Below are 24,306 nucleotides of genomic sequence, written 5' to 3'. Positions count from 1 at the left end.
AGCTGAATAGTGATCTACACAACCTGATGCAAGACTGCTGAGGAAGGTCCCCCATCAGTCACAGCAATCTATTTCTTCCAGTCTCAGACTACATCTGGCTTTGTTAATAAATGTCTTCACCTCTGGCCTCTAAGAAATGTGTTCCTGGTACACATCTGATGAACCTGTAGTACCCAGGCATGGAGCAGACAGAACTGATGTGTTTAGCAACACAGCCTGAAGTCTCTTTTTCTTAGACTTCTGTGTGGAGGTACAAAACCAACATTTATATGGGCTGTCACCTGGAAATTGAAGAGGAGATGTTGTGAATACTGTGGTCTTAAGCAGCCACCATAGGTTTTCAGATGCACTGTCGATGTGTTTCAGTTCAAGGACTCAATGTGAGCCCTCCTATGATTCTACGATCCCTTACAGCATTTCTGGAAATCTAGTGAGACTGTAATTGAAGGGAAATTTAAAAGCCTTCAAAACACACAAGAGGCATTGGAGGATGGTGAGGTGGGAGTATACCTTCCTGAAATTCTTCCAGTTATACATGGGAAATCAGACCTATGTACATGTATTTAACATAGCAATGGCCCCCCATTTTAAAGAAGTGGTGTACCAGTAAGAAGGTTATTTCACAAGTAAATACGTCTTTTGCTAAACTAGGAGCGAGATGGAATAGCCTACAATCTCTAATAGTTTTTATTGTGTTCAGGAGCACTCCTAACCCACAGAAGCAATTGCCATTTTCTGTCCTGAGGCAGTCAGACTTTAAAGATAGGTAAATTGCAGAAAGTGAATGAAGAAAAGAAATGAAAAAGCATTAATAAGTATTTTAACAGTAGTTTGATATAGGATAAGTCATAAAAAAGGTAATTCTGCTGGAAAAGAAAAAAGTCCATATGATTGCATCATACAAGCAAGCTTCTAATAAACTGATTTTTTTGTTCCGTCATGATGATAATCTGTCCTGTCATTTTAGTATGAGATTGCTTTTAGTATGAGACATCTGTAAAGTCTCAGATTTTAGCAAAGACTTTTAAGATGAAGAGTGGAGAAAATTGGCCCATAAAAGGCTGAATCTCAAGAACCAAAAAGGACAGATTGTCACCAGGAATTTCCCTCATTTTTCTCTTTTACTACTTGCTAATTTCCTTTCCATTGTATAAATATGATCCATATGAGAAGCTTATATAAAGATATGAAATGGCAGCAGTATGCATATTTCTGTAATAAAATATTAATGGAAAATGACAGCAGTGTAAATGCTTCACCTCAAAAATGAACTGCATGCCAAACATGCCAAACCAGAGCACATTTGTGTGGCATGTACCATTGAATCCACATCTGCAGAAATCTTCCATTTTTGTGGGAATTTTTTTTTTTTTTTTTTTTTTTTTTTTTTTTTTTAGTCTTGCAAAAGATAGTTAATGTTATGGAAGAGGGCAAAGTGTGAAATGACCAGATGGTTATCAAGTCTTTGACATTTTATAATTGTAGTAACAATTGCCTAAAACAATGAGTTTCATATGTAACATGAGCTTTTGGAAGACTTATTGGGAATCTGTGCATTAACACTCAAGCCAGCAAGGCTTTATTTCAGTGCTGGAGGGGGATTGTGCTTCTCTGATAAGTCAATTATTACATTTATTGGTCAGTTCAGAGATGGTTGTTCTTTTTTCTCACTTACTTGAGATCTGCTTCTTTGCTAAAGTAATGATGGTTGTATGCTTCATTATTTTAAACCATTTCAAAAGTAATAATGTGAAGGCATAATAACTCTGCAGTTTGCAGTTACATTATAAGTCATAATCTTTATTGTCTTTGCAAATATGTTTTAATATAAATTCATTATATAAAGCATTTGCACTCATCTGGTTTACTCCAGCTGTTTGCACTACCAATTTGAATGTTCAAAGAACTTATAAATCTATGAGGTAGTCTGACTTATCATTCATTACTTTTAAAGAACAACTGAAAGATGTGCTCTTATTTAGAAGCTTTGAAGAAATACATTGCTTGCGAGTAATGTTTTACTGACAAAGTGGGATATATCAACTCCAGTGATTTCTGATGGATTCTTTGTTTATTGTTTTGTTTATGTAGTTATGTTTATTTATTGAAAATATTTATTTCATTTTCTCTTTATGAACTAATTATTATTATTATTATTTATTTTCCGGATAATCTAAAATATCAGAATACATTTTTTAAAAATCCTCCTATGCTTGCAACAAAACTGAAGGGCAAAAAAAGGAGTACTGCCAGCTTTCTTTGTCAACCTGTGTGTTCCTGACTGCATTGCCATGGCAATTATTTCTTGCGACCCTGCCATCATTTTCCAATATTTAAATGTTTACATGCAGTCTCCTCAAATGACATAAGAAAACTTTCTTACGATGCCTGGCAGAAGAATGAGAGACAATAGTCACAAATTGAACGAGGTAGCTTCCAGATGAAAAAGAAAAGATATGGAAAGCCAAAACAAAACTGAAAAAACCTGCAAGTGCTTTGAGGGTAATTAAGCATTAAAGCATGTTGTCAACCAAGGTTGTGGAGTCTCTGTTGTTGGATTGGTTTTCAAGACTTTACTGAATAACCTTAAGAAGCCTGAGTTTCATACTGACCCTGATCAGAGCAGGCAGCTGCAGCACATTACATCCCGAAGTTTTGCTTTGATCTGATGAAGCACCAGCGTATTTTAGCAGCACAGGTAGCTGTGCATGGTAGTTACATGTATGCCTATTATGAGCAAGAGCAATTGCACAGCATCTGCAGTTTTGCTTTCTCCATATAAAATAAACTTTCTAATTGTTTCTAAGATCATAGAACAAGCAGAGGTTTCAAAAATAGCTTGTTTATGAATTTTTTTTTAGTTACATGGCATTACAATGACATCAGTGTAGTTTGTCATTCTTCCAGTATGTAAAATAAGTTCATGAATTAAAAAGGATATAATTATATAAAAGTGTAATTTTGAAAACCCTTATGAATTGTTCTCTGATTGTGAGGGAGCATAATAGGAAGGATTTGAAGTTAATATCCCTGCAGGGATATAGTTAATGTTTTTCTTCTGCATTTTTGTAGGATTCTGCCAGTTGCTGTGAACTGTTTTCTGTATTACATATTCACGGAAATGTAACTCTTGTTTTCAGTATTAGCTCCCTGCAATAGCCCTGTTGTGCAATTTACCGTATTTGTGTGAAAAAAGGCAAAAATTTATAGAATAGTCATCAGATCTGTTTCTGAGTTCATTTATCTTTTAAGAGCAGTTGCATAGGACGTGGTAGGTTTTATTTATGATCAGGTGAAAAGATGCATTTAAATCCCAAATATATGGAAAGAGTAAACTCCTATTTGCAAGTGCAGGTAAATTTTCATAGTGATTCCTCTTCTCGTTCTGCATAGGAATGCTTTCAGTTCATACTGCCAGCCCTACCTCACGCCATTGATCTTTTGCGGGATGCCATTGTAAAAGTAAAGGAGGTACACGATGAGCTTGAAGATCTACCTTCACCACCACCTCCTCTTTCTCCTCCTCCAACCACCAGCCCTCACAAACAGACAGAAGACAAAGGAGTGCAGTGTGAGGAAGAGGAGGAAGAGAAGAAGGATAGTGGAGTTGCCTCAACAGAGGACAGTTCTTCTTCACATATAACAGCAGCAGCCATTGCAGCTAAGGTGAGTCTGGCTTCTTTCCTTAAGAGACCCTTCAGTTTCTGACTCAGGCACTTTCCACCAATGCTCATTTGCATGTTGTGACTCTACATTGACATCTCCGTGTAAAACAGATTTATTTCAGGTACATTTTGTAGAAGTAGAGCTTCATAAAAATAGATGAATTCTGTTTTTGTAGGTCATTACAAATTCCAGTGGGAGAAATATAATTTATTATCTTGGTGTTAACATGTGTTTTATGATACCATCCTGATGTGACAGACTGGTTTTAGTGGCGTTTTATAATTCAAAGTATTCACACGCCTGAACATGCAAAGTCCAGTAGGCGGCATGTTAAGGAATCACAACAAAACTTTGCAAGCTGTAATATCTAATTTGAAATTAAAATTTTTGTTTCTGAAAAGTGGTAAAAGTATGACAGACAGGTAACAATTTAAGTAGTAAACTATCCTGGTTACTGTATTCCAATGTGCATGTCTGCATAAAAGATGTGAAATTCTGCCAACAAACTAAAAATCATAAAGTCTTTATAGCCTTGCTTTAACCAGTAATCATAGATGAGCATTACTCAAATTAAAATAATGAATTGGAGACTGCAAAAGAAGAAAAAGAGGTAACACCTGTAAATAATTTGAATTCGAATTTTAAATATCTTCCCAAGAATTTATGTACTATTTGAAACAATATATAAATATTTACCTCATTTTTATGGGTTCAGTTTTTGAATGGAAAGATAATGTAACCCTGTGCATTTGGAAACAGTTTTTTCCAAACCACTTTATTCTATACCTACTCCACAAGTTGTGCTTTTTATTCCTATTATGACAATTGAAAGTCTAAGGAACTCAAAATTATAATAAACAATTTCTAAACCAAAGCAGCAACATTCTAACTCCAGAAATATGAATTCAGGTCTGAGACATCTTGACATTTCTAAGACAGCTGCAGCTGGAGATCATCTCCCAATATACAGAAAATCCTGATTACATATGTCTTTGCAGGGATGAATTAAGGTAATTATCATTTGCAAGTATCAGTTTTTATTAATGCAAATTTTAAATTGTTTAATTTCCTTTGGTGCAGGCAAAGATAAATAATATGTGCCATTTTTAAAGGCAGGAAATAACCTGATATCTCAACTGGCTGTGTTCATACAAGCTTGGCATTTCAGTGTCACAGTTGTTTTCACCTCGTTCATTTTTGGTCATTTGCTTGTACAGTTTCATGTTTTCCTGTCACTGTATTCATGGCTGTTATGTGTTGTGCATTAGAAGCATCCATCCTCTACCAGTCCAGCTGTTATCATGGCTAAAGGTCAACAGCCCATCCCTGGTCTCATCAGTTATTGCCATCACACAGCAGGCAGTGCAGGAGAACTGGTAAGAGACACTTCAAGAGGCTTTTGCACTAACACTAACTAAAAATGCTCTGCCTGCCTCCTAGTCTATGTATGCACAGACAGTGTTATTTATTTCTTCTAACAAAGACGCATCAGTGCTGTCTTTGAGAGCCCATGTTACAGAAAATATCTGTTTAAGATAAAGGGCTAAACAAGGTAAAGGTCATGTGTGTTGCCACTTCAAATCATTTATCTGCTGAGATATAATAATTGCTGTGAAGCCTATGTTTCTCATTAGTCACTGGTTTTATCATCTAATATACACGATAATTGAGTATAATTAAAATAATCTCCTAAAATTACTGCTTTAGAGCTATGAAATGGTAACTTTTTCCTCTTTGTCTTTTTTGCTGCTTTTATCTCAGTTTTTTTGTCAACATAATACAGCATTTGCCCTGGGTGTTCATAGTTTGCTCTCATCACTTGCAATTTCTGCCTCATTTTTGTTTCCTGTGTAGAAGTAGACTTTCTCAAAAACAGAAGACTCCAGGAGTCAGGAAGCAATGGACTTATTAGAATTACTGGGTTTTGGTGAATAGTAGAAAACTGTTTCGATGAATGGTGAAAAAGGACCTGTTCCCTTAGGCAAATAGTAATTTGAACTATCAGTCAAATAGCCTAACACCTCTGTATTTAAAACATGATTCTGTGTCTCTTGAAAAGTCACTTAGGAAAGGTGAAGACTTTAAAGTTCACACACCTGATTATAAAGCTATATATATACATACATACATACACCCATTTAGTGCACTGGTTCTTTTTTTTCTTTTTTTGAGTTGAGGTCACTAAGCTAGAATTTGCACCATATTCTTCAGTATCAGTAGAACAGTTAATTTAGCCTCTATGAAGAACACTGTTAAACTGTCATACATGTTTCTGTGTTCTTTTGCAGATTATTCTTGAGCTATTGTTTTATGCATTGTATAATCCAAATCAGATCTTCAAACTCAGAGGAGAAAGTGGTTAGTTTTTTGGCAAGTTATTGGGTTTTTTAAGCTGTCCTTTCTGTATGTTTTTAAGACACATTTTTCTTTTGCAGAGAGTTTTCTTACCTCACCGTCATTGTCAATCTTTGTTTCAGTTCTGAGCAAAAGAGAATAAAGAACTCATATTTTTTCCTTTTTCTTATCAATGATCTTGTCAAAGTTCTCTAATATGAAAACACAAATATTTAAACCAAAACAAAAGTACACTAGAGAAAGGCCAGGTCAGATAAAAATTGTAGAAGCCACGACTGATGGGTATGGTGAATATCTTTCTCTATCACTTTCATCCATTTCCCTTTATTTTCTGTCTTTGTCAGTACATTACAACAGGATTTCCACTCCAGCTGGTGCAAACAGAAACTATTTTCACTAAGAACTAAGAATTTCAATGTATCCCATTTAAAGTTTCGAGATCTCTGTATTCAATTTATTTGAAACTGAAAAATGAATAAAAATATTTGGGGGACAAATCATAAATGCTCAGTGTGACAGTGAAAGTTAAAAGAGCAATCTGTCCAAAATGCAGTAACATTCCTGCCCTTCTTTATTCCAGGTTTCTGTGCACCAGGACACACAGAAATTTCTCATGGGTTTATTAACCTCTTTAACAGAGTTAACAAGAAGCTGACTTTATTAGAGGATTATATTGCCTAAATTTAATTTTTTGATATTAAAATTCAAAAACTCTCTAAATGTATGTGAGAAAAATCAGACATTCCCCATGTCAGTTATACTTTTTATGTGTTTCTGTTAATGGAATAGACTACTACTAGATTCACAAAATTCAGCAGGTTGTAGTGGTTCAAAGAGAACATTAGTGCTTATTTATTTAGCAATACATCACATTCCACTTTCATATTAGAAGAAGAGCAAAAATTGTAACTGTGACCTAACTTTATGCTCTCAGTAAGAAATTTTTCTCTATGATCTAGATAGGTTTATATATTAATTATTTTCTGGTAATGGCATTTTATGTAAAGGTAGTGATTTGGAATTAATTTTTATTGAAATTGTCTGTGATAATCTTTTCCCTTTATCTTCAGCTTCCTTTTCTGATTATTATCATGGCTGAAATTTTACTTAAATTTTCATTTTTCTCACAGGCAAAAATTAGTACTACACATGCAGTTCAGGGGAAACTGGCATGGTATCAGTCACTTTATTGTAGAGAGAGGCTTTTATTATAAAAAGGTGATATCAGATAAAATTGTAGAACCAATGATTGATCAGTATGGTGGGAAATAAAAATGTTTCTTGCCAGAAGGGTATGAGACAGTATGGAGTATCTGGTACTCAAGAGTACCCAGAGTAAACCTAGGGAGAACTGAATCATGATATCATTTCCAAAAGCAACATTGTTATTCATATTGTGGGGTCTAGGAGTACATAAAAGGGGTAATGGACCCGTGGGTTCTAGGAGTACATAAAAGGGGTAATGGACCCATACACATATCAAGATTGCATGCAGCTTTTTATCAGAGGAGAGTAATTAAAAGGTATCTTATTTGAAGACTTAAAGCTATTTTTTTTTATTTTGTCATTTTTTTATTTTATGCCCTTTTGAAAGTGTATTTTTTGCTGTATTTTCCTTAGCCATGGACATTAAAAAGAAGCATTGAAAGTTGTAGGGAGTATCTATGCCGATATAAGACTTGGGGATTGTCAGCCGGTTTTGGGCTTTAATGAATTTAAGATGGGATTTCAGGAGAAAAAGTGAACAGAAGGGAAATCATGCTTCTGATTACAAACCATTTGAGCATTTGGAATATCATTGATTCAGTTTACCTCTAAGATACATCTCTGAGATGTGATTTGCAAATCAGAATACTCCCATGTAGAGGCCAGTTAGGCACTGTTTCAGAAGAGGAAGATATCCCCAGTGTAGTTGTCCACAGTGAAAAGAAACTCTGCTGACTTCAGAATTTACAGTGGAAATTGTAGCATTGAGGTGCTTAGCCTTGAAAGATCCTCTGAGGAGAGCTGACAGAAACTGACTGGCAAAAAGCAGTCTAGAAACATGGCAGAGCAGAGAGAAGGCAGTTGGTGGCACTCTGAGAACAAAATCTGTTTTCACACATCTTACGAACAAGTTAGAAACAAAAGAAACTCTGAACGGGAGGACGAGGGTATATGATGAAATAAGATCCCCTAGGTATAACCTAGTGTTTCTAAGTCAAGGTTGCCAAGTTAGACATAGTCATTATTTATAGAGGGGAACCAAGGAAGTCAAGGAAGTGGAAAATTAGGTGTATTTAATGACACAAGTATTAGGATTGGTTATTTTAACTACAGTGAGACAAGTAACAAAGCTCTCTTAATGTTCTTAATAATGTAACAGCTATGTTACATGTAAATGTAACCTATCTAAAAGCTTGTTCTTGGAAGCCATACTTTCCAGTGGCTTCTATCTTCCCTATCTGCCCTTAGTAGGCAAGAATGCTCATAATACCTAGATGCAGACAGGGTAACAGCATCTCCATTTATTAAAAAACTCCTGTCTGGAAGTTCCCAACATTCATGATTTGGCTTGTCATTGAATCTTCCTTTCTTGCTTCCTTTTATTGTCTGCTACTGCCACTTTCCCCAGACACGGGGGTTCTTCTGATGCTTCTCTTAGAACTTGAACATCAGGCTGAATGAAGAAATTCTTAATGAGGAGAAAGATCTTAAAATATGCATGTGTATATATATATATATATATTCCTTCAAAGATTGAAATGTCTATATTTTTTGGTTAGCTGTGATAGAATTTTCCCTCAGTGGAGCCATGCTTGCTGCTTCAAATTACCTCCCTGTCCTCCATGTGCCTTAACAGGGCTGGTAGGGGGATCTGTTCTGTGATCTTCCCAGGTACAGAGCTGAGGCTGACAGGTTGGTAGTTCCCAGTTCCTCCTTTCTAGCCTTTTTTAAGCTGGATGCGATGTTCCCTACTTGCAGTCAACTGGGACTTCATCTTACTGCCATGACTTTTCTAATGCAATGGACAGTGGTTTCTCAACTACATCAATTCCCTCAGGTCCCATGGATGTATGTATGTTCAGGTTCCTCAGGTGGTCATGACTCTGATTGTCCCTTAGAGTGGGGCTTAATCGTCCCTCTGGCTTAAGATCTATCCATTCAACAAGTATGGGAGGAGAGGTTGCCAGTGAAGACTGAGGCAAAAAGTTGTTGATTTCCCCAGCCTTTTCCTCATCCATTGTTACTAGTTTGCCAGTTGTTTGTCAGGAGGGATATGTTCCCCTAACTGGCACTCTAATCTATTACGTGGGAAGTAAAAAAAGACTGAATTTTTATTTTCCCCCTCAGAATGTATTTTAAACCAAGTATTGGCTTTGGATTGTGGTTTCTAATGCTTTTGCCTTCCCTCACTCCTGAGAGGCCTGTAGCTTTTGCTGCACAAGCCTTACATTGAGAATTTTGTAGATGAAATAAAGTCTTCATGGAATAAAGAGTATTTACTCGCTGCATGACATTTCTTGTGAGAAATTTTCTCATTGCATGACATTTCTTTAGAGGCGTTCAGTAAATTTCTAGCAAATGGTTTTCTTTTTAGAATATTGCCCCCTAGTTAGTGAATGGAAAGTCTGCCTCCCTTAGTGCCATGGTAGAAATCATTGTTGGTCATCGTTGGGTTTGAAACAAAGATTTAAGAGGAAACCACTATTTTCTTGTTCTGTCATGTTGTAGTATGTTTGATTCATAGTTTTTTCAGAACAACTAGTATGTTCTGTGCTACTTCAGTTAGAATGTGACCTTATATATTTGTTAGGCATTTGTTACTGAAATGAGGAGAGTATGCCATTAACCACTGCCAAGCACTGAGTATGAGGAGGTGTGCAAACTGAGGAGTGGGGTATTCCTGTGGTTTTGAGGTAAGGTTTTAAGTAAGTTTCACATACAGTATATTTTTTGCTATTAATTCCATCTTTCTTCTTTTTAAGATTCCAGATTCCATCATCTCTCGTGGTGTTCAGGTTCTCCCACGTGATACAGCCTCCCTCAGTACCACTCCTTCAGAATCTCCTCGTGCCCAAGCCACCTCTCGCCTCTCCACTGCATCCTGCCCAACACCAAAAGTAAGTACACTTATGCCTTGCAAGCTCCATGCTCAGCCCTGTAACCTATCAGATTAATGTCTTGCCTCTGCTGAACAAGGTTGGTTCGCATGCAAGGGTTGTGTCATTCTACATAATAGATAAATGCAGGACAGTGTAGCTCATTCCACATGTACTGGTGCACAGTTTAACCTGTGGGTCCACCAACACCTTATGGTTACTGAAGTTTCGTGTTATCTCTTGCAATACCCATCATGAATATGAAATGTTAGCGCTTTGAATGTATTTAGTGTCCTTCAGTATCCCCAGGATCATAGATAATCCTGCCACTGAGTAACAACATTAAGCAAACAGTATTTTGTCCAAAAAATGTATGTGCAAATTTCTAGCCTGGGCTGGGGCAGATCTGTGCCCCACTTTATTATTGTTCAGTTTAAGACTTCCAAACCAACTGGCTTTGCTCAAACTTAGATATTTGCTGCCTGACATTTGGAAACAAAACCCAGCCAAAATTTAATAGAAAGAAAGTTTTAATGCCAACCTTGTGGGATTATTATTCAGTTCTTAGTGATTAGACTATACTAGTTAATCATTGAGGTGAACTCTACATGTTTACTTTTTATCAGGCTTTAAATAGCATACATCAAAAACTAAGCAAATTGACCAGTGGCAAGGCCTGTAATGTTTACCTTCAGCAGAATTCCTTTCAGCAGAAGAAAACTGTCTAAATTTGCTTTGTGCGTTCACATCACAGAGATCTTTCTGTGGCACCAGATGTTGACATAATAATAAACCAGTAGCAGATGGCAAATAATAACATTCTTTCTTATCTAACTCATGATCCTTGAAGATTATTCTGCTTGCTAAAATGATTGCCAGCATCTGCTAGTTCTTCTCTCCTACTGTCTCATTCTTTTCTGTCAGGAAACAAGATTTATGGGAAACCACCCAAAGAAATATTTTGGTTTAACCTATGGGATTGTTTTATGCAGTACTTACCTTCACTGTAATAGAATCAAAATTATTCTGATGGACAGCAAACTTGAGCTTCATTATATAGTCTACTTTTCTTAAGATTGTTCAGCAAATTCTCTCTGTAAGCATCTCCTTCACTTTTTTCCTAAAAAATTGTATCTTGTTTGATGGCTTAAAAATAAAAACATGGAGCTTTTTACATTACAATGCTCAGAGCAGAAGAGCAAGACAAAATAGAGAAACTGCACTGAGCCTTATGCCCATTGGTAAAACAAAATTGTCCAAAGAAAACGAAAGGTGACCAAGTAGCAGGCATAAGTAAGAGACAGCTCTGCTGAAAATAGCTCTAGATGATACCTATATATGTTCAGGAAGTTTGTCACAGTGGGAAGGAGTAAAGCCTGTCTGTTATGAAGCAGAATGCAGTCCTCTGGTCTGTCTTGATAGATTCAGAGATCATAGATGGAATGTACTAGAAGTTTGAAACAGATTGAAAATCTGAAACTGTGTTTGGGCAACTAGTGGAGGTGAGCTCATTTCATAATTAGATCATGCTTTGGTAATTCATGTTGAGACCTGCTTTTCATGTATGACTGCAAAATCAGATTTTGTTCAAAATGTGTGAGACCACACCACTTTTACAACAGGAATTGCCATGCAACAGCTAGCTAGATGAGATTTTCTGTGGTGTATTTGATGGTGGTTTGTTACAAGCCAATATAGGGAAAACTAAAAAAAATACTGGAAAATAAACTTGACAGGTGGTGGCATCTGTTCCTATTACTTAGAGGTTGGATTTTGCACATAAGCTTCTTTACCACTTAGACAGTTCTGGTTCATTTTATATATTACTTTCAAAAAACAAAGAAACTACCCATTATATTTTTGTTCAGTAATTTACAGTATCCTCAAGTTTTCAAACATCATCTGAATTTATTAAGAAATGTGGTTCATTCAGATTCTTCAAGATTATCAATGTCTCTAAATGTCTTCAGTTGTTTTGTTTTTCCTTTTGGATCCCGGCTTTCTAATAGTGAAATATGAATTAAATTTGTACTGGCCTCTTCCCCACACAGTAATGAGAACAGAAGTAAATAGAATTCAGCATCCAGGTGATGTTCTGAGGTTGTTTGCTTCGCTTCTTTAATCTGCAAGTGTGTATCTTTTCAATACGCTCATTTGCTGGTTTAGGAACTCATTTCAGGGCTCCAAAACATGCATATATGACATGAAACAAAGTGTCCGGGGAAAAAAATATTTCTTTGATTATACTTATTTTTGGAGTGGTGGTCTAGCCACAGAGCAAGTGGCACTATATTTCTTTGTCAACTGCATATTCCAGTTTATTTTGCTGTACCATTTTCTTGTTGCATTTTTTTGTCCTAAGTGTACATGAACCCTTACATCTCTCTTACTGAATTTGCTGAATAACACAAAGCTCTGTGTGTCTCAGGAAAAAAAAAAAATCAAGCTTCTGCAATGACGGGAGCACCTCTGTTAAATGAATGTAAGTAGCAGGTTACTAATGCATGAGGATGTTGGAAAAAAGGTATGGGAGAACAGGTTACTAATGCTCTTGATTGATCTTTTAGAAGATTTTACTTTTCCATAATCATATTTTGGAAAACGTAATGTTGTTTATGTATACAACCAGATCATGTAGACAAAATACAACATTTAATTGCAAATTTGCTTTACTGTTTACAACTTGCTATCCATGTTTTCTGAAAATCTCCATTTCTAACAAAGTACTAAATGATAAATATTGAGTTGGAACCTGGATATTTCAATCAGTTTTCATAAATGTAATTTCCTGGTAAAAGAAGTAATTCAATTTCTTGGTAGGTAGGAACTTTTTAATACAAATTGCCATTGGGACTACTCTGTGTCAGTGAATAAGTACCCCCCCCAAGATTAAGCAAACCAGCTTTTGTTAGCTTTTAATAAATCTCTGCAGAACACCTTTCTTGTTCTCTATAATTGTATTTGAGTTTCAAACAAAATCGACCACCGCACATGGAGCGTTTAAACCATATTTGTAGTAGAAGGATTCACATATAGAGGCAATCAAGTTTTACTCAGAGAAAAACTGTACTAACAGGCCTTCCTTTTCAGTCATTCAACCATAAAGTTTATAGTGGTTGTGACATATTTTTATCTTGTTCAATATAATTTTGATTGTTGAAAAGTTGCGTGGCTTTCTTAACATGATTAGATGAATGTGCTGAAAACTCTCAGAAGCTTAGGATGGCACAGTATGTCTTACAAGTTTTTCTAGTCATTCCAGTAGCTGCTCAGATTCTAAGATCTCACTATGTTTTTGTATGTGCTTGGGGTTGGCATTTTCATGACGTAAAATGCAATGTTCTTTTCAGACACAAAAGCAGTAGGGGTACCTAGGGTAAAGTACTTTTATAAATACAGAGAATTTTTCTAATGTTTGCATTAATGTTGATTCTTGGGGTTTTTTTAAGCTTACAGTATAAAACCTTTGATCTGTAAATTCAGATAACTCAAAAGAATATATCCAGAGCGAATGACTAAATCATTATTTCAAACTTTGAATTTTGTTCTACTCTTAGTGGGTTCATATGAGTATGAAAGAAAATTGCAGTTTTCAAATTGAAGTCTTCACTTCTCCCATACATATATGATGTAATCAGTACTTAATTTTTGGCAGTGTTGTGTGTCAAAGTCAAAGGCAGCAGATTTAGAAGACCAAGGACAGGTTTTTAATTATCGCCAGGAATTCATTTCAGTGACAAGAGATGTTCAAAGTATTTCACTTTGCAAGATCATCAGTCTCACTGATGTTCAGTTCTTTCACTTCAATGTGCAAAGTTTCTTCCAGTGTTATCTTTGATCATAAAGAATCCTAAGGAACTTGTTCTATTACTTTTAAGATGAGAGTGTGGGGTTTTTTCCATCTTACTGCTTCATTCCCTTCACTCCTTTCATTTTGCTTAAGAGAAAGTCTCTCTCTACTTTACTTGCTTGTTTTCTGTCCCTTCCCTAGCTGTCCATTGCACCGTTACACTGAACCAGACAAAACCCTCAGTAGTAAGTTAGATCCTTACATATTTGTAGTTGAAATAGATAACTTTTGATTCCCGTGTAATAAAAGACTATAGGCTCTATCTTACAGCTAAAATGAGCAAGCAAGGCTACTTTTCAGAATTTTTTCAAGTCTAGCAAAACAGTCATCTCACCTATTCACTGCTCCATCCATTAACACCTTCTTTGTAACAGGACATTTATTTCTGCTAGTTGGTTATTTTCTGTTACTTTCTGTCTCCCGTGAAGAACTATTGTCTGTATCCTTCTTAAGTAGATATTCACCTAAAGACCTAATATTCCCAATGTAGAAAGAATGGCACATGTAATTTTTGTAAATGTTCCAGTTGCAGAGAATTTCTGAAATGAAATAGCCTAGAAAAATACTTTAAAGTTCTTTTGGAAAAAAAAAAAAACTGATGTAAGTTACTTCTGTGACAAAAAAAAACCCTGATTATTTCAGTAATTTCTCATGCTTACTGCTAACAAAAAATGATTTGTCAGGATCCACCACTTTAATGTGAAATGTGTAGATTGACATCCACACAATCAAATGAGTTACAAATTAATGCTAAATCTAATAAACATTTATATTTTCAGTCTAGTACTTTTTCAATATAGAATTGCTAGGTGAAGTAAGCACATTAGCAGATGGGAGCAAGTGGAGTTGGAATGATGTTTTTGTCAATTTTTGTCATTACAAATTTTTCAGTAGATATGTTCAATATTTATCAGTAAAAGAAAAATCAGGTTCTTTACCAGAAATTTTTAGCTAATAATAAGATGCTGTTAAAGGTGTGTTTTAGTAAGCTGTATTAGTATCCACAGTGTAGATATTTTGTGTTCATTTGAGTGCATAATATTTTTTTCTTCTTGAATCTTACTGTTTCTTCTTGAGGTGGCCATCAAAGTGGAATATGGCAAGTATGTAAATGTATTTTAAAGTTTGAATGCATACACTAAATTTCCAAGTGAATTTTGTTTCGTTTTTATTTGTGAAGTTTGCATAACTGAAGCTTGTTCTACCTAGGAACTTGCTTGAGTAAGTAGCAAGCGCTTGGGCATGGCTGTTTAGCTGTGATTAGATTGAGGAGCATGGAAAAGTGCAGAGAACGTTTCATATTGTTAGGATGATCTACATTGATGAGATCACACTCCAAGCACTGTAAGGGTTTCTTGCTTTTTCTTTAAAATATACACACAGATGTAGTTAGATACTTGTTCCTGCTAAAACTTCCGTTTTTGTGATTGCTTCTGGGTTCAATTTCCTCTTTGTTTTTTTCAATGTACATTCCAGGATTACAGAAAATTATGTTTAGTGAAAAGAGATGCTATTAAAATGTGTATTTGAGTAGAAAGTGGCCCTAGTTGCCTTAAGATGAATCCTGCTTCTTAAGGCACATCAGTCTACTGTATCCTCCTGGGTTCTTCTCAATACAGTACAGCAGTGGTTTTCAGATCAACTACTAATTAAGATACCAGAATATTTTCATATATTCATTACCTTTTACCCTCACTGTTTAAAGTGTATAGTCTTGGCAAAACACGTGACTAATGCAGCCCTAGAAGTCTTATTTTTAGTTTACATTTTGTTTACAAACCTTGGTAGTTAACAACATGCTGCAACTTCGAGAGTGAGACATTTTAATTAAGGAAGAAGCAACTTGGTTGCTTAGGATATTAAAAATCCCTCAAATACATCATACTTACTAAAATGCTTTCAAAAATGGAAGATACACTTTGTAGGAAGGTCAAAAACTTCAGGGATAGTCTTTTGGGCATTTTTTTGTTAGTACCAAAATAGAACCATCAGCAAGTCTTTGGAGAAGATGGACTGGGGTAAAGTGCTGGCTGAACATTGGATTTCAGTAGAAATCCTTACTTATTGTCCTAACTAATTATTACTTATTTGTCCTAACTTTTTTATTGAATATGTTTGTTTCAAGTAGTACTTTATTTATTCATACCTGGAGTTGGTATTAAATAGTATAGAAGCACCAAAATAGAGCTCTCTTCCCTTAGTCGTGTTGAAGAACTGTTTATTCTAGAGTAGCTGGGAATTAGCTTCAGATCCAGAACATCCAGAAGAATTCATGCAGTCACAGAATCAGCTACTTTTCAGACATGTTATAGATTGAATGATACAAAGAAGCTCTAATGTGCAAAGTTTCTCTACATTTGTATGTCTTAATTACTAGTTAATGTTTATTAAGCTACAGAATTTAATTATTTTCCTGAGTCCAGTGAAAAATTTCAAACAGGTCAGAAAAGGTTACTCAGTCTTTCCCTAGAAATACTTTTTCTTCTCAAATTGTAACTGTTCTGTATGTGTATTCCTTCAGAACAGAACAATCTTTCAGTACATCCTGGCTCACACATGCATTGCATGGGTTCTAGTCTCTGTATGCTAGCATTGCATCTGATTGTCAGTTCCTCCTTAAAATTTTTTTCAATTGACTTTGGGAACAAGAGTTTTCATTTCTTACCATGCTGTCTTCCAAGGCCAAGTGTTATTTTCAAGTTCTGGTAACTTCAATTTGTCATTTCTTTAAGATAGGGAGAAGATGTGCATCCTTCTCACATTAGAAGCCTTACTGAGATCTTTTCAGTTCCTATCCAAAGCAAATCTCTGGTTTGAATCCTGATGTAACACAAGATGAGGGTTTTAGGGTTTGTTTTGTGGTTTGGGTTTTTTTCACCAACAGCTATGTAGTTACATCTGACTTTCATCCAGTGTCTTCAGTTAGAAATTACTGTGAATGCACCTCTACAGAGGTTTGCAGAATTGTTTGCAGGCTACATTTTCAGTGTATCTAGTTCTGTTATTTTCACTGATGCTTATTGAGTTTGTTGGCACCTGCAGATCATATTTATGTCTTAGAGAAGATGGCATCACAAAAATATTGGCTTCCCTTTTCCATTCAGTCCTTTTTCTTTGGGGCTGTTAGTTCCTATTACTTATGTCAACTGACTAAATCTTGTTTCTTCATGAAAAATGGTTTCAAGAGTAAAACTGTGCATCCTATGGGCTGAATTTTCATATAGTCTTATGTGTGTAGGAATTTGGTTTTCTTTTGTTCCTCTTCTTTAGTGTCCATTCATACATTAAGCTGATTTAATTAACAGCTCAGCTTGTTCCTTCACTGACTCTTGACGTAATAAATAATCCACATTATTTATTGCTGTGTTCTTTTCTGATTAAATAATCAGCAGATTTAAAAATGTACCTCTAAGGATAAACAGCAATCTTCTTGTTGGTTCTTTCTTATTAAACAATTTAATGATGGTGTAGCAAAGTTTAGTGCCAGATGTTATAGGAGAGATAGCTGATGCTATTTTAGAAGAAAAAGGGTTTAATTCACCCTTTCATATCTATGTATTCAAAGGCACAAAGATACATGCATTCAGTACTCTGTCCAGAATCCATATGTGTGTACCCAGCTGGTCTGGTCAGGAGAGCTTGAAATGATGGAGAGGATGTGGAGCACCAGCTATGACCTTCTCCACAGCTTCTCTAGCATCCAGCTGTGTCCCATCCCCAGTTTTTGTGCACCCCGAGCCCACTTGCTGGTGGGGAGGAACAGGAAAGGCTTTGATGGTGTTGCAAGAACTGCACAGCAGTAGAAAAACCATCTCTGTATTGTTGGCAGTGTTTCCAGCACAAATCCAAAGCACAGACCTGTGCCAGCTGTTGTGAAGAAAATTACCTGCACCCAGCCAAAGCCAGCCCAACAGGCAACTGAAGGTAGCTGAAGGTAGTCTCGCAGCAGGCAGTTATGTGTTCCCAGGAGCCAAAACTGATATTTAGACTAATAAAGCTCTTTCAAGGCATGCATGTTCCAATGATTAATGTATCATCTGTAGTAAAAGTTAGCTGGTTTCATCTCAGAAGTAACATCTGTCTGCTGCAAGACAGGGGAGAGAAGCAAGAATCTGAAGCACAGCTATTGCTTTTCTCATGATGTAAATATGCAATTCCCTTCAAGTGGTAGGTTCTTTAGCAAGTGTACTAATAGATTCTGAAGTCCATTTCCACCTTTGGTAAGGGTTTTAGGAAATAGAGGAGTTGAAAGTAAATGGCACCTACTGTTTCTATGATCTTAAATCCAATTTTGAGCAATATCTAATATGATTTAACATTATAATATGTGATACCATCAAAGATCAGCAAACTAAAAATAGTTTTTCCCGTCTGCTCAGCTGTCTCAAGCCCTGTTTTATAATCTCACTATCTCATTGGTCAGTCTACACCCAGTTGCCTTTTTGCCTTTTAACTTAAATTGGCCAATCCTTTCTTGTATTCATTTCTCAGCCAGACAAAAGGAATACGTAAAAATTTTCAGGTTTTATTTATGTTAATTAACTCAGTCAAGTTCCCTCATTTTTGTCCTTTAAAACAAACTCATTCCAAAGTCTTACATGCTAAAATTAATTGCCCCTAATTTGCTCACCAATTTGATTTCATTTCAAAAGGAAAAATTTATACATATTTCTTTATAAGGAGCATTTATGAATAGGGTAGAATTTGATTTCTTCAATTAGTTTTCAACAGTATGTTTACTTCCTTGAAAGGAAAGGAAGTGTTTTTTTTCTATTTCTGATCACTTCCACACCATCATTGCACGTTGTTGGATATGAATTTCTGTAGGCTTATATTGATATTTACATTTACTGAAACCTACATACATTTAATAATATTATATTGATACATTACTGATACAATTATATTATTGATACATTATTGATACAATTTCTGTAGGCTTATATTGATACATTACATTTACTGAAACCTACATACATTTCAGTGTGTTGCTTTTTATTTAAACTAGCAGTAGTAGAGAAAGTCTATATAGAAAAGGTCTGTGAGAAAACAGGGATCCTTACATATTTCTCTCCAATGCCTGTGTTGGAAACAGGGCCTCCCATTTGATTACCTTACAGTAGATTTATGGAAATTGTTCTGTAAGAAACAGTAACAGGTTTAGCAAGACTTCAAACCAGCTGCTGGCTTTTTTTAAAATTTGCACCATCGCCCATTGCAGTTTATTTCTTAAGACTGCTTTTTTTCTTTTATATGTAGTTTTTCGAAATGTGAGGAGCACTTTTGAGCAAGGAGTTCTTACATGTTTGCATGGCAGTCCTTTGCAACTTGGTGTTTGCTTTATGAAGTTTGCAGACAGCCTCATTGGACAATGGTTTCACACAACAGCACTTTTAGTATGGACAAAGATTGACCTTGGCCATTTACCAGGTTATTGTTAGTACCACTTAAAGATCATGTTGTTTCAAGCTTCTGCAAAGTGAATTGTGCACCAGATCTTCCCACCTTAACTTAATCTTCTGATATTGTTCTCTCACTGCTTTCATTGTTTCCCGTGGCTTTACTGGGTACACCCTTTTCCAACATCCTTACCAACCCTTCCGCTCCTCTTTGATTATTGAACTCCTTAAGATGAATAAATGTGAGGAAATACATGTGACAAGATGTGTTTACACACAGCCCTGTCTAGTCAAAAGGATAAAATGCAGGCTGTTACAGATATTTGAAAAGAAACCTTAAAAGTGCTTGTCCTCTTCCCTTTCAAGTCCCACTGCCCCATCTGTTTTCAAAGGTTCCTCATTACACTAAGCCCCAGTGCAAATATCTCTCCCTTAATTTTGTTGCTAGAAGTGGTCAAAGAGAGCAGCTATTTGCTTTGTAACTCTACCAGAGAGCTGGTTTGCTTTACCTGTCCCATCATCAGGTCACTTCTAAGTGACTTCATTGGTGCAACAGTTTTCTCCGTGACCATGAAGGTATCTTTGATGGGAGCTAGCTTAGTGTCTAAAAGTGTTTAAAGGACAGCGTCTGCCACTGTATGTGCTGTAACACTGTATCTGCTACAGCTTTTAAAACTGAAGTTCAGCTCAGGACAGCAAGGTAAAATAGCATATTCAGAAGTGAATCATCAGTTTGGAAAAGGTATATAAAAAAATACAGAACTTCACCACCCAGGACTAGAGTGGTTGTTGGTTTTTTTTTGCCTTAAATATGACCTTTCCTTCTTGCCAAGACAGATATCTGATATATGAGTTAGGTGTTTGGGGTTTGAAAAACTCTACCCAGGAGCATGAGGTGTGAATTCTGCTTTCTTTTGTGGGGAAGCTAGAGAATCACTGAGTCCACCGGCATAGGTGAGGAGCAAAATACGCCAGCAGACAGCAAAAAAGTGATCAAATGGGTCTGAAATGAGAAGATTGAAAGTATTGAATTTAGGAGAAATTGGATGTAAAGGTTGGATGGTAAAGGTCTGATATAGACCAAAGCAATATTTGTGGCTCTTGAGTGATGAGGCTGCAGGACTTAGAGTGTTTGAAGAAGTGTAGGAAGTAGCTTGGATCCAGGAGGTAGCAATAGCATTATGAGAAGAGAAAGGGCTGTGGTCAAGAAGGCAGCATTGAGCAGGTCAAGGATTTGCAAAACTTCAGCTGTGTGACAAGAGAGTTGTCCAACATGTTCACTTTATAGCGACAGTAAGGACCTAGCGGTCACATGCCCGGATCTCTAGTTTGAATGAGATTTAGGACTTGAAGTCACTACAAATAGAAGCACACTATGTGTTTGTATTTATTGTATTCTGTCTTGCCCTGGCTGTGCATTTACCTATCAACTTTTAGATTTTATTTCTAAACATTAAATTTCACAGAAGTCAATAGATATTTTTGAAGAACTGACAAATGTTGGTGTAAACTTACTAGTGTACAAAGTCTCTTGTGTAAGGACATTGTTACATTATCTTTGCCATTATGTGTGTTAACAGAGCACTCGATCTAGTGATGATACGAGTTTGAAAACAGTAAGAAAATTGCTGTACTTTTTACCACTGCTTGTTCCACCTGCACTGTGTTTATTTCTACATCTACACATGGAACAGTGTGAGTAGTAGTGCCCATTTGAAAAAAAAAATTGTGGGTAGTGTGAGCAAAGTTTGAGATGGTATGATCAATGCTGTTTTATTGGCATCCATTAGCATTCACATGCATTTACACTTTTGTTTAACATTAAGGTTTAATGTTATCAAGAAGTGCAGCAACCTCAATAAAACTTTTATGACAAACTGTGGTATAATGCACAGGCATGAATATGTTTATTGGTCGAGAATGTATGTTATTGTTGAGGATGTATGTCATTGTTATAGGAGCCTGTATTCCCTTTGTTTGAAATATTCCCCATTTATTTAAGAAGCCCCCTCTAATTGGTGTTTGTCTGCTGTAAAATCGCAGAAGTAAAAATACTTTCAAGTGCAAATCTGGTTTTTATGCATGGATGTAAAAGTTATGCATAATGCATTTTTTAAGTTGAATTTATTTGCTGCTATATTAAAAATGTATTAAGCTCTTTGTTAGCAGTAGAAACTGCTCACTTGATGTAGAACATTGTTCTTGTCAGGGAAGAGAATTCAAGTTAAAGTTTGGATTTCTGTCAGAATTTTCCACTCTTGATTAAGCAAGTAAGGGTTGTAAATCATGCCACCTAGACACCGGTATTGTATTATATAATATTTGGAAGTTGACAGTCACTGTCCCCACCATCAAAGTTGTTCAGAAGTAGTATGTGATTACTTCACTAATTAAAATTACTTCTTGCCAGACATGGAATATTTACAGTTTCTTTCTTTTTTTCCTTACTTGGATGTCACTACCCTTCACTTTTTTTCAGTTTGTTGCATACCTTGAACTCGAATAACATTCTTTAGGGTCAGAAAATGCATTTTCCATCTTCATAAGTTTAAATCTCCTTTGCATTCAGCTCCCTTATGTGATCTGGCCAATACATAAGATTTTTTGTTCCTGGCCAACTGATGTGTAATCATTGCCAGCTGAGTTACTTTTGAGATATGTTTGTCGGTTAATATGAACTCTGTGAGAACTTGTATGAGAGATTTCAAGAACATTTATTTGGAACATAATGGTATAATAATATGCATAGTATAGCTTTTGTAGTTTCTCTTCATCAACTGAACCTCCTTCTCTTGTTGAATGCACTTTATCAGCTGGAGAAATCTCCAAGCTTTTGTTAACAAGTTCCTGATGGCCTCTAAATATCCCTATTCTTTATGTGTTGTATTCTTTCAGAGCCCCTTCATGTGGGGGCTGTTTGAATATATGCTGACTCATATTTAATTTCTCTTCTGGTATGGTTTAATGTTTTTATCTTCTTAATGCATTTATCTTTAGGATCATTTTCATATTTTTCTATACTTCCACCTACCTTTTCACTGAATCACAAAATACCTCTTTAAGCTGGACTGGGGCTTATCCTATTGTTTTTCTTCTATATTTTTCCTTGATTAGTTGTATGGCCCTTGGGGGTAAAAAAAAATAAAAGCAATTTCAGGGCATATTGTGGAATTCTGCTGAAGGAAGTGAACCAAAGTAGGAGCATCACATGTGCAGATTTGTTCTAGATTTCCAAAACTGATCATCCTTTTCTCAACATGAGGCCCTGCCCTGTGAGAAAAAACAGTGACTGGAAGCAAATAGTGGCAGGTAAAACTGAAAAAAAACCAAGGAAGGTCTTATTTTCTCACGGAATGTACAGCTTCATAAAATATTTCTCAACAGCATGTGGACTCACATTGACAAATATGATGCAAGCAAGTTTCATTATTTGGTATTCAATAAAGGATATTCACTCCATTGCACTGCACTTTCCCTAAGGCAGCTAGGGAACAAGGGAACTTCCAGCTAAATGCAATAAGAGGCAATGGCTAGAAACTGACAGGGACTGTGTTTGTGGAAGGAAACAGAAAATACTTGTCATCACAAGCTGTCAGGGATGTGTGGTATAACACGCCTACTAAACATCTCTTTGCAGACTCCAAGATGTTCCACAAGTAATAATAATGGTTTTCTTTATTCACCATTCATTTTGGATCTCTGCAGCAGTAATCAAGTGGGAGAACAGTTACGTTTTTCTTATGTGTACAGCAAATAATCTGAACTTGATTTGGATGCTGTATAGTATAATCTCTTACTTTTGATTATCGTAATTCCACCATTGTGTGCCTAGATCATCAAATAAGGTACTTGACACCTTTTTAAACCATTGCTGTAAAAATTTCTATGGTGAGTTTTGCATTTATTCAGTTTCAGAATTAAGTAATTTAATCATATCAAAAAGATGTTGTCATTATGAACCATTCATATGTTGATTTTGGAAAAAAGTCTGACAGAGGTTTGGCCTTTTGGTGAATATGGATGGGAAGACACTTTGCTTGAAAGTCTTGGGTCCTGCAAAATTCCAGTTTCTTTGCCGGAATGTAAGCAGGGAAACTTTAGGGCAGAACAAATAGAATATGTTATCAGAAAGGAGTCTAAGATGGATAGTGTTAAATGTTTGAGGCTATTTCTCCTGTTGTGGAACCCTTCCTTTCAATAAATCCAGCAAAGGCAGAGTCTCAGATTAGATAATTGTTCAGAGCTCTTCTTCCTTTATGACAAGTATAAGTGATAGATTGGATACATTAGGTACGTATTTAAGGTTAGGTCTTCTAAATTCTGTTTTCTGGAGTAAATCAAGGATGAAGATAACAGGTTCATTTCTCATGTGCCCTATTAAGTAGAAGGTAGTGGAATAACACTGAAACCATATGTGAGACTTCGGCTTAGAAAACATTTTCTGTTCTCTCATCTTCTAACAAATCCACTAACCATATTTGAGCATTCCTCTTTGCTCACTCTTTGTTTCTGGTTTCCTTGCTTCCTAAGTTTTCTTCAGCTGGCTTCCTATCTCATTCTGCTCCAACTGTAACTCCACCTTGTTCTTTAGATATAAAGATAGGGATAGTTGCAGCTAATTTTTAGCTATTAACTCCTGCTGTTATTCCATTGTGAATAAGAAAGGGATGTAAATGTAATGCATTTATGAACTGACAGTGCATTATATTCTCCTAGTTTCCTGCAATGTTCCCTACACAGCACCCTTCTTCCTTCTTTACATTAAGTATCTTCATTTGTCACCTTCAGACCCTTCAAAACCTTTGTCACCTTAAAACCCTTTGGATTTTCGGGTAACATTTTTCCCATAAATACTTGGTGTTGCTCCTGCCTCATCTTTTAATCCACTTATTTAGCTTGTGTTGTGGTATTGATACTTTTGATTTAAATCACTTGCGCACATTTTTCATCATAA

The 24,306-nt window shown here is 35.9% G+C and overlaps 1 protein-coding gene across 20 annotated transcripts in view; it reads left to right on the top strand.

The window, feature by feature from the left end:
* GPHN (gephyrin) overlaps window positions 1–24,306 on the top strand; it is a 271,041-nt gene that overhangs the window by 170,916 nt on the left and 75,819 nt on the right. For 10 of the 20 annotated variants that reach the window (XM_038137426.1, XM_038137424.1, XM_038137423.1 and 7 more), the window contains 3 exons: window positions 3,394–3,666; window positions 4,935–5,042; window positions 9,990–10,124. In XM_038137426.1, the coding sequence (XP_037993354.1) occupies window positions 3,394–3,666; window positions 4,935–5,042; window positions 9,990–10,124 (516 nt within the window). The remainder of the gene's footprint in view (window positions 1–3,393; window positions 3,667–4,934; window positions 5,043–9,989; window positions 10,125–24,306) is intronic. The other 10 variants (XM_038137440.1, XM_038137441.1, XM_038137442.1 and 7 more) reach the window with 1 other exon arrangement.

This window comes from Motacilla alba, chromosome 5 (genome assembly GCF_015832195.1).
Source record: "Motacilla alba alba isolate MOTALB_02 chromosome 5, Motacilla_alba_V1.0_pri, whole genome shotgun sequence".
Classification (NCBI taxonomy): domain Eukaryota; kingdom Metazoa; phylum Chordata; class Aves; order Passeriformes; family Motacillidae; genus Motacilla; species Motacilla alba.
The sequence above is the reverse complement of the archived record's forward strand: the minus strand, read 5'-3'. Positions and strand labels throughout refer to the sequence as shown.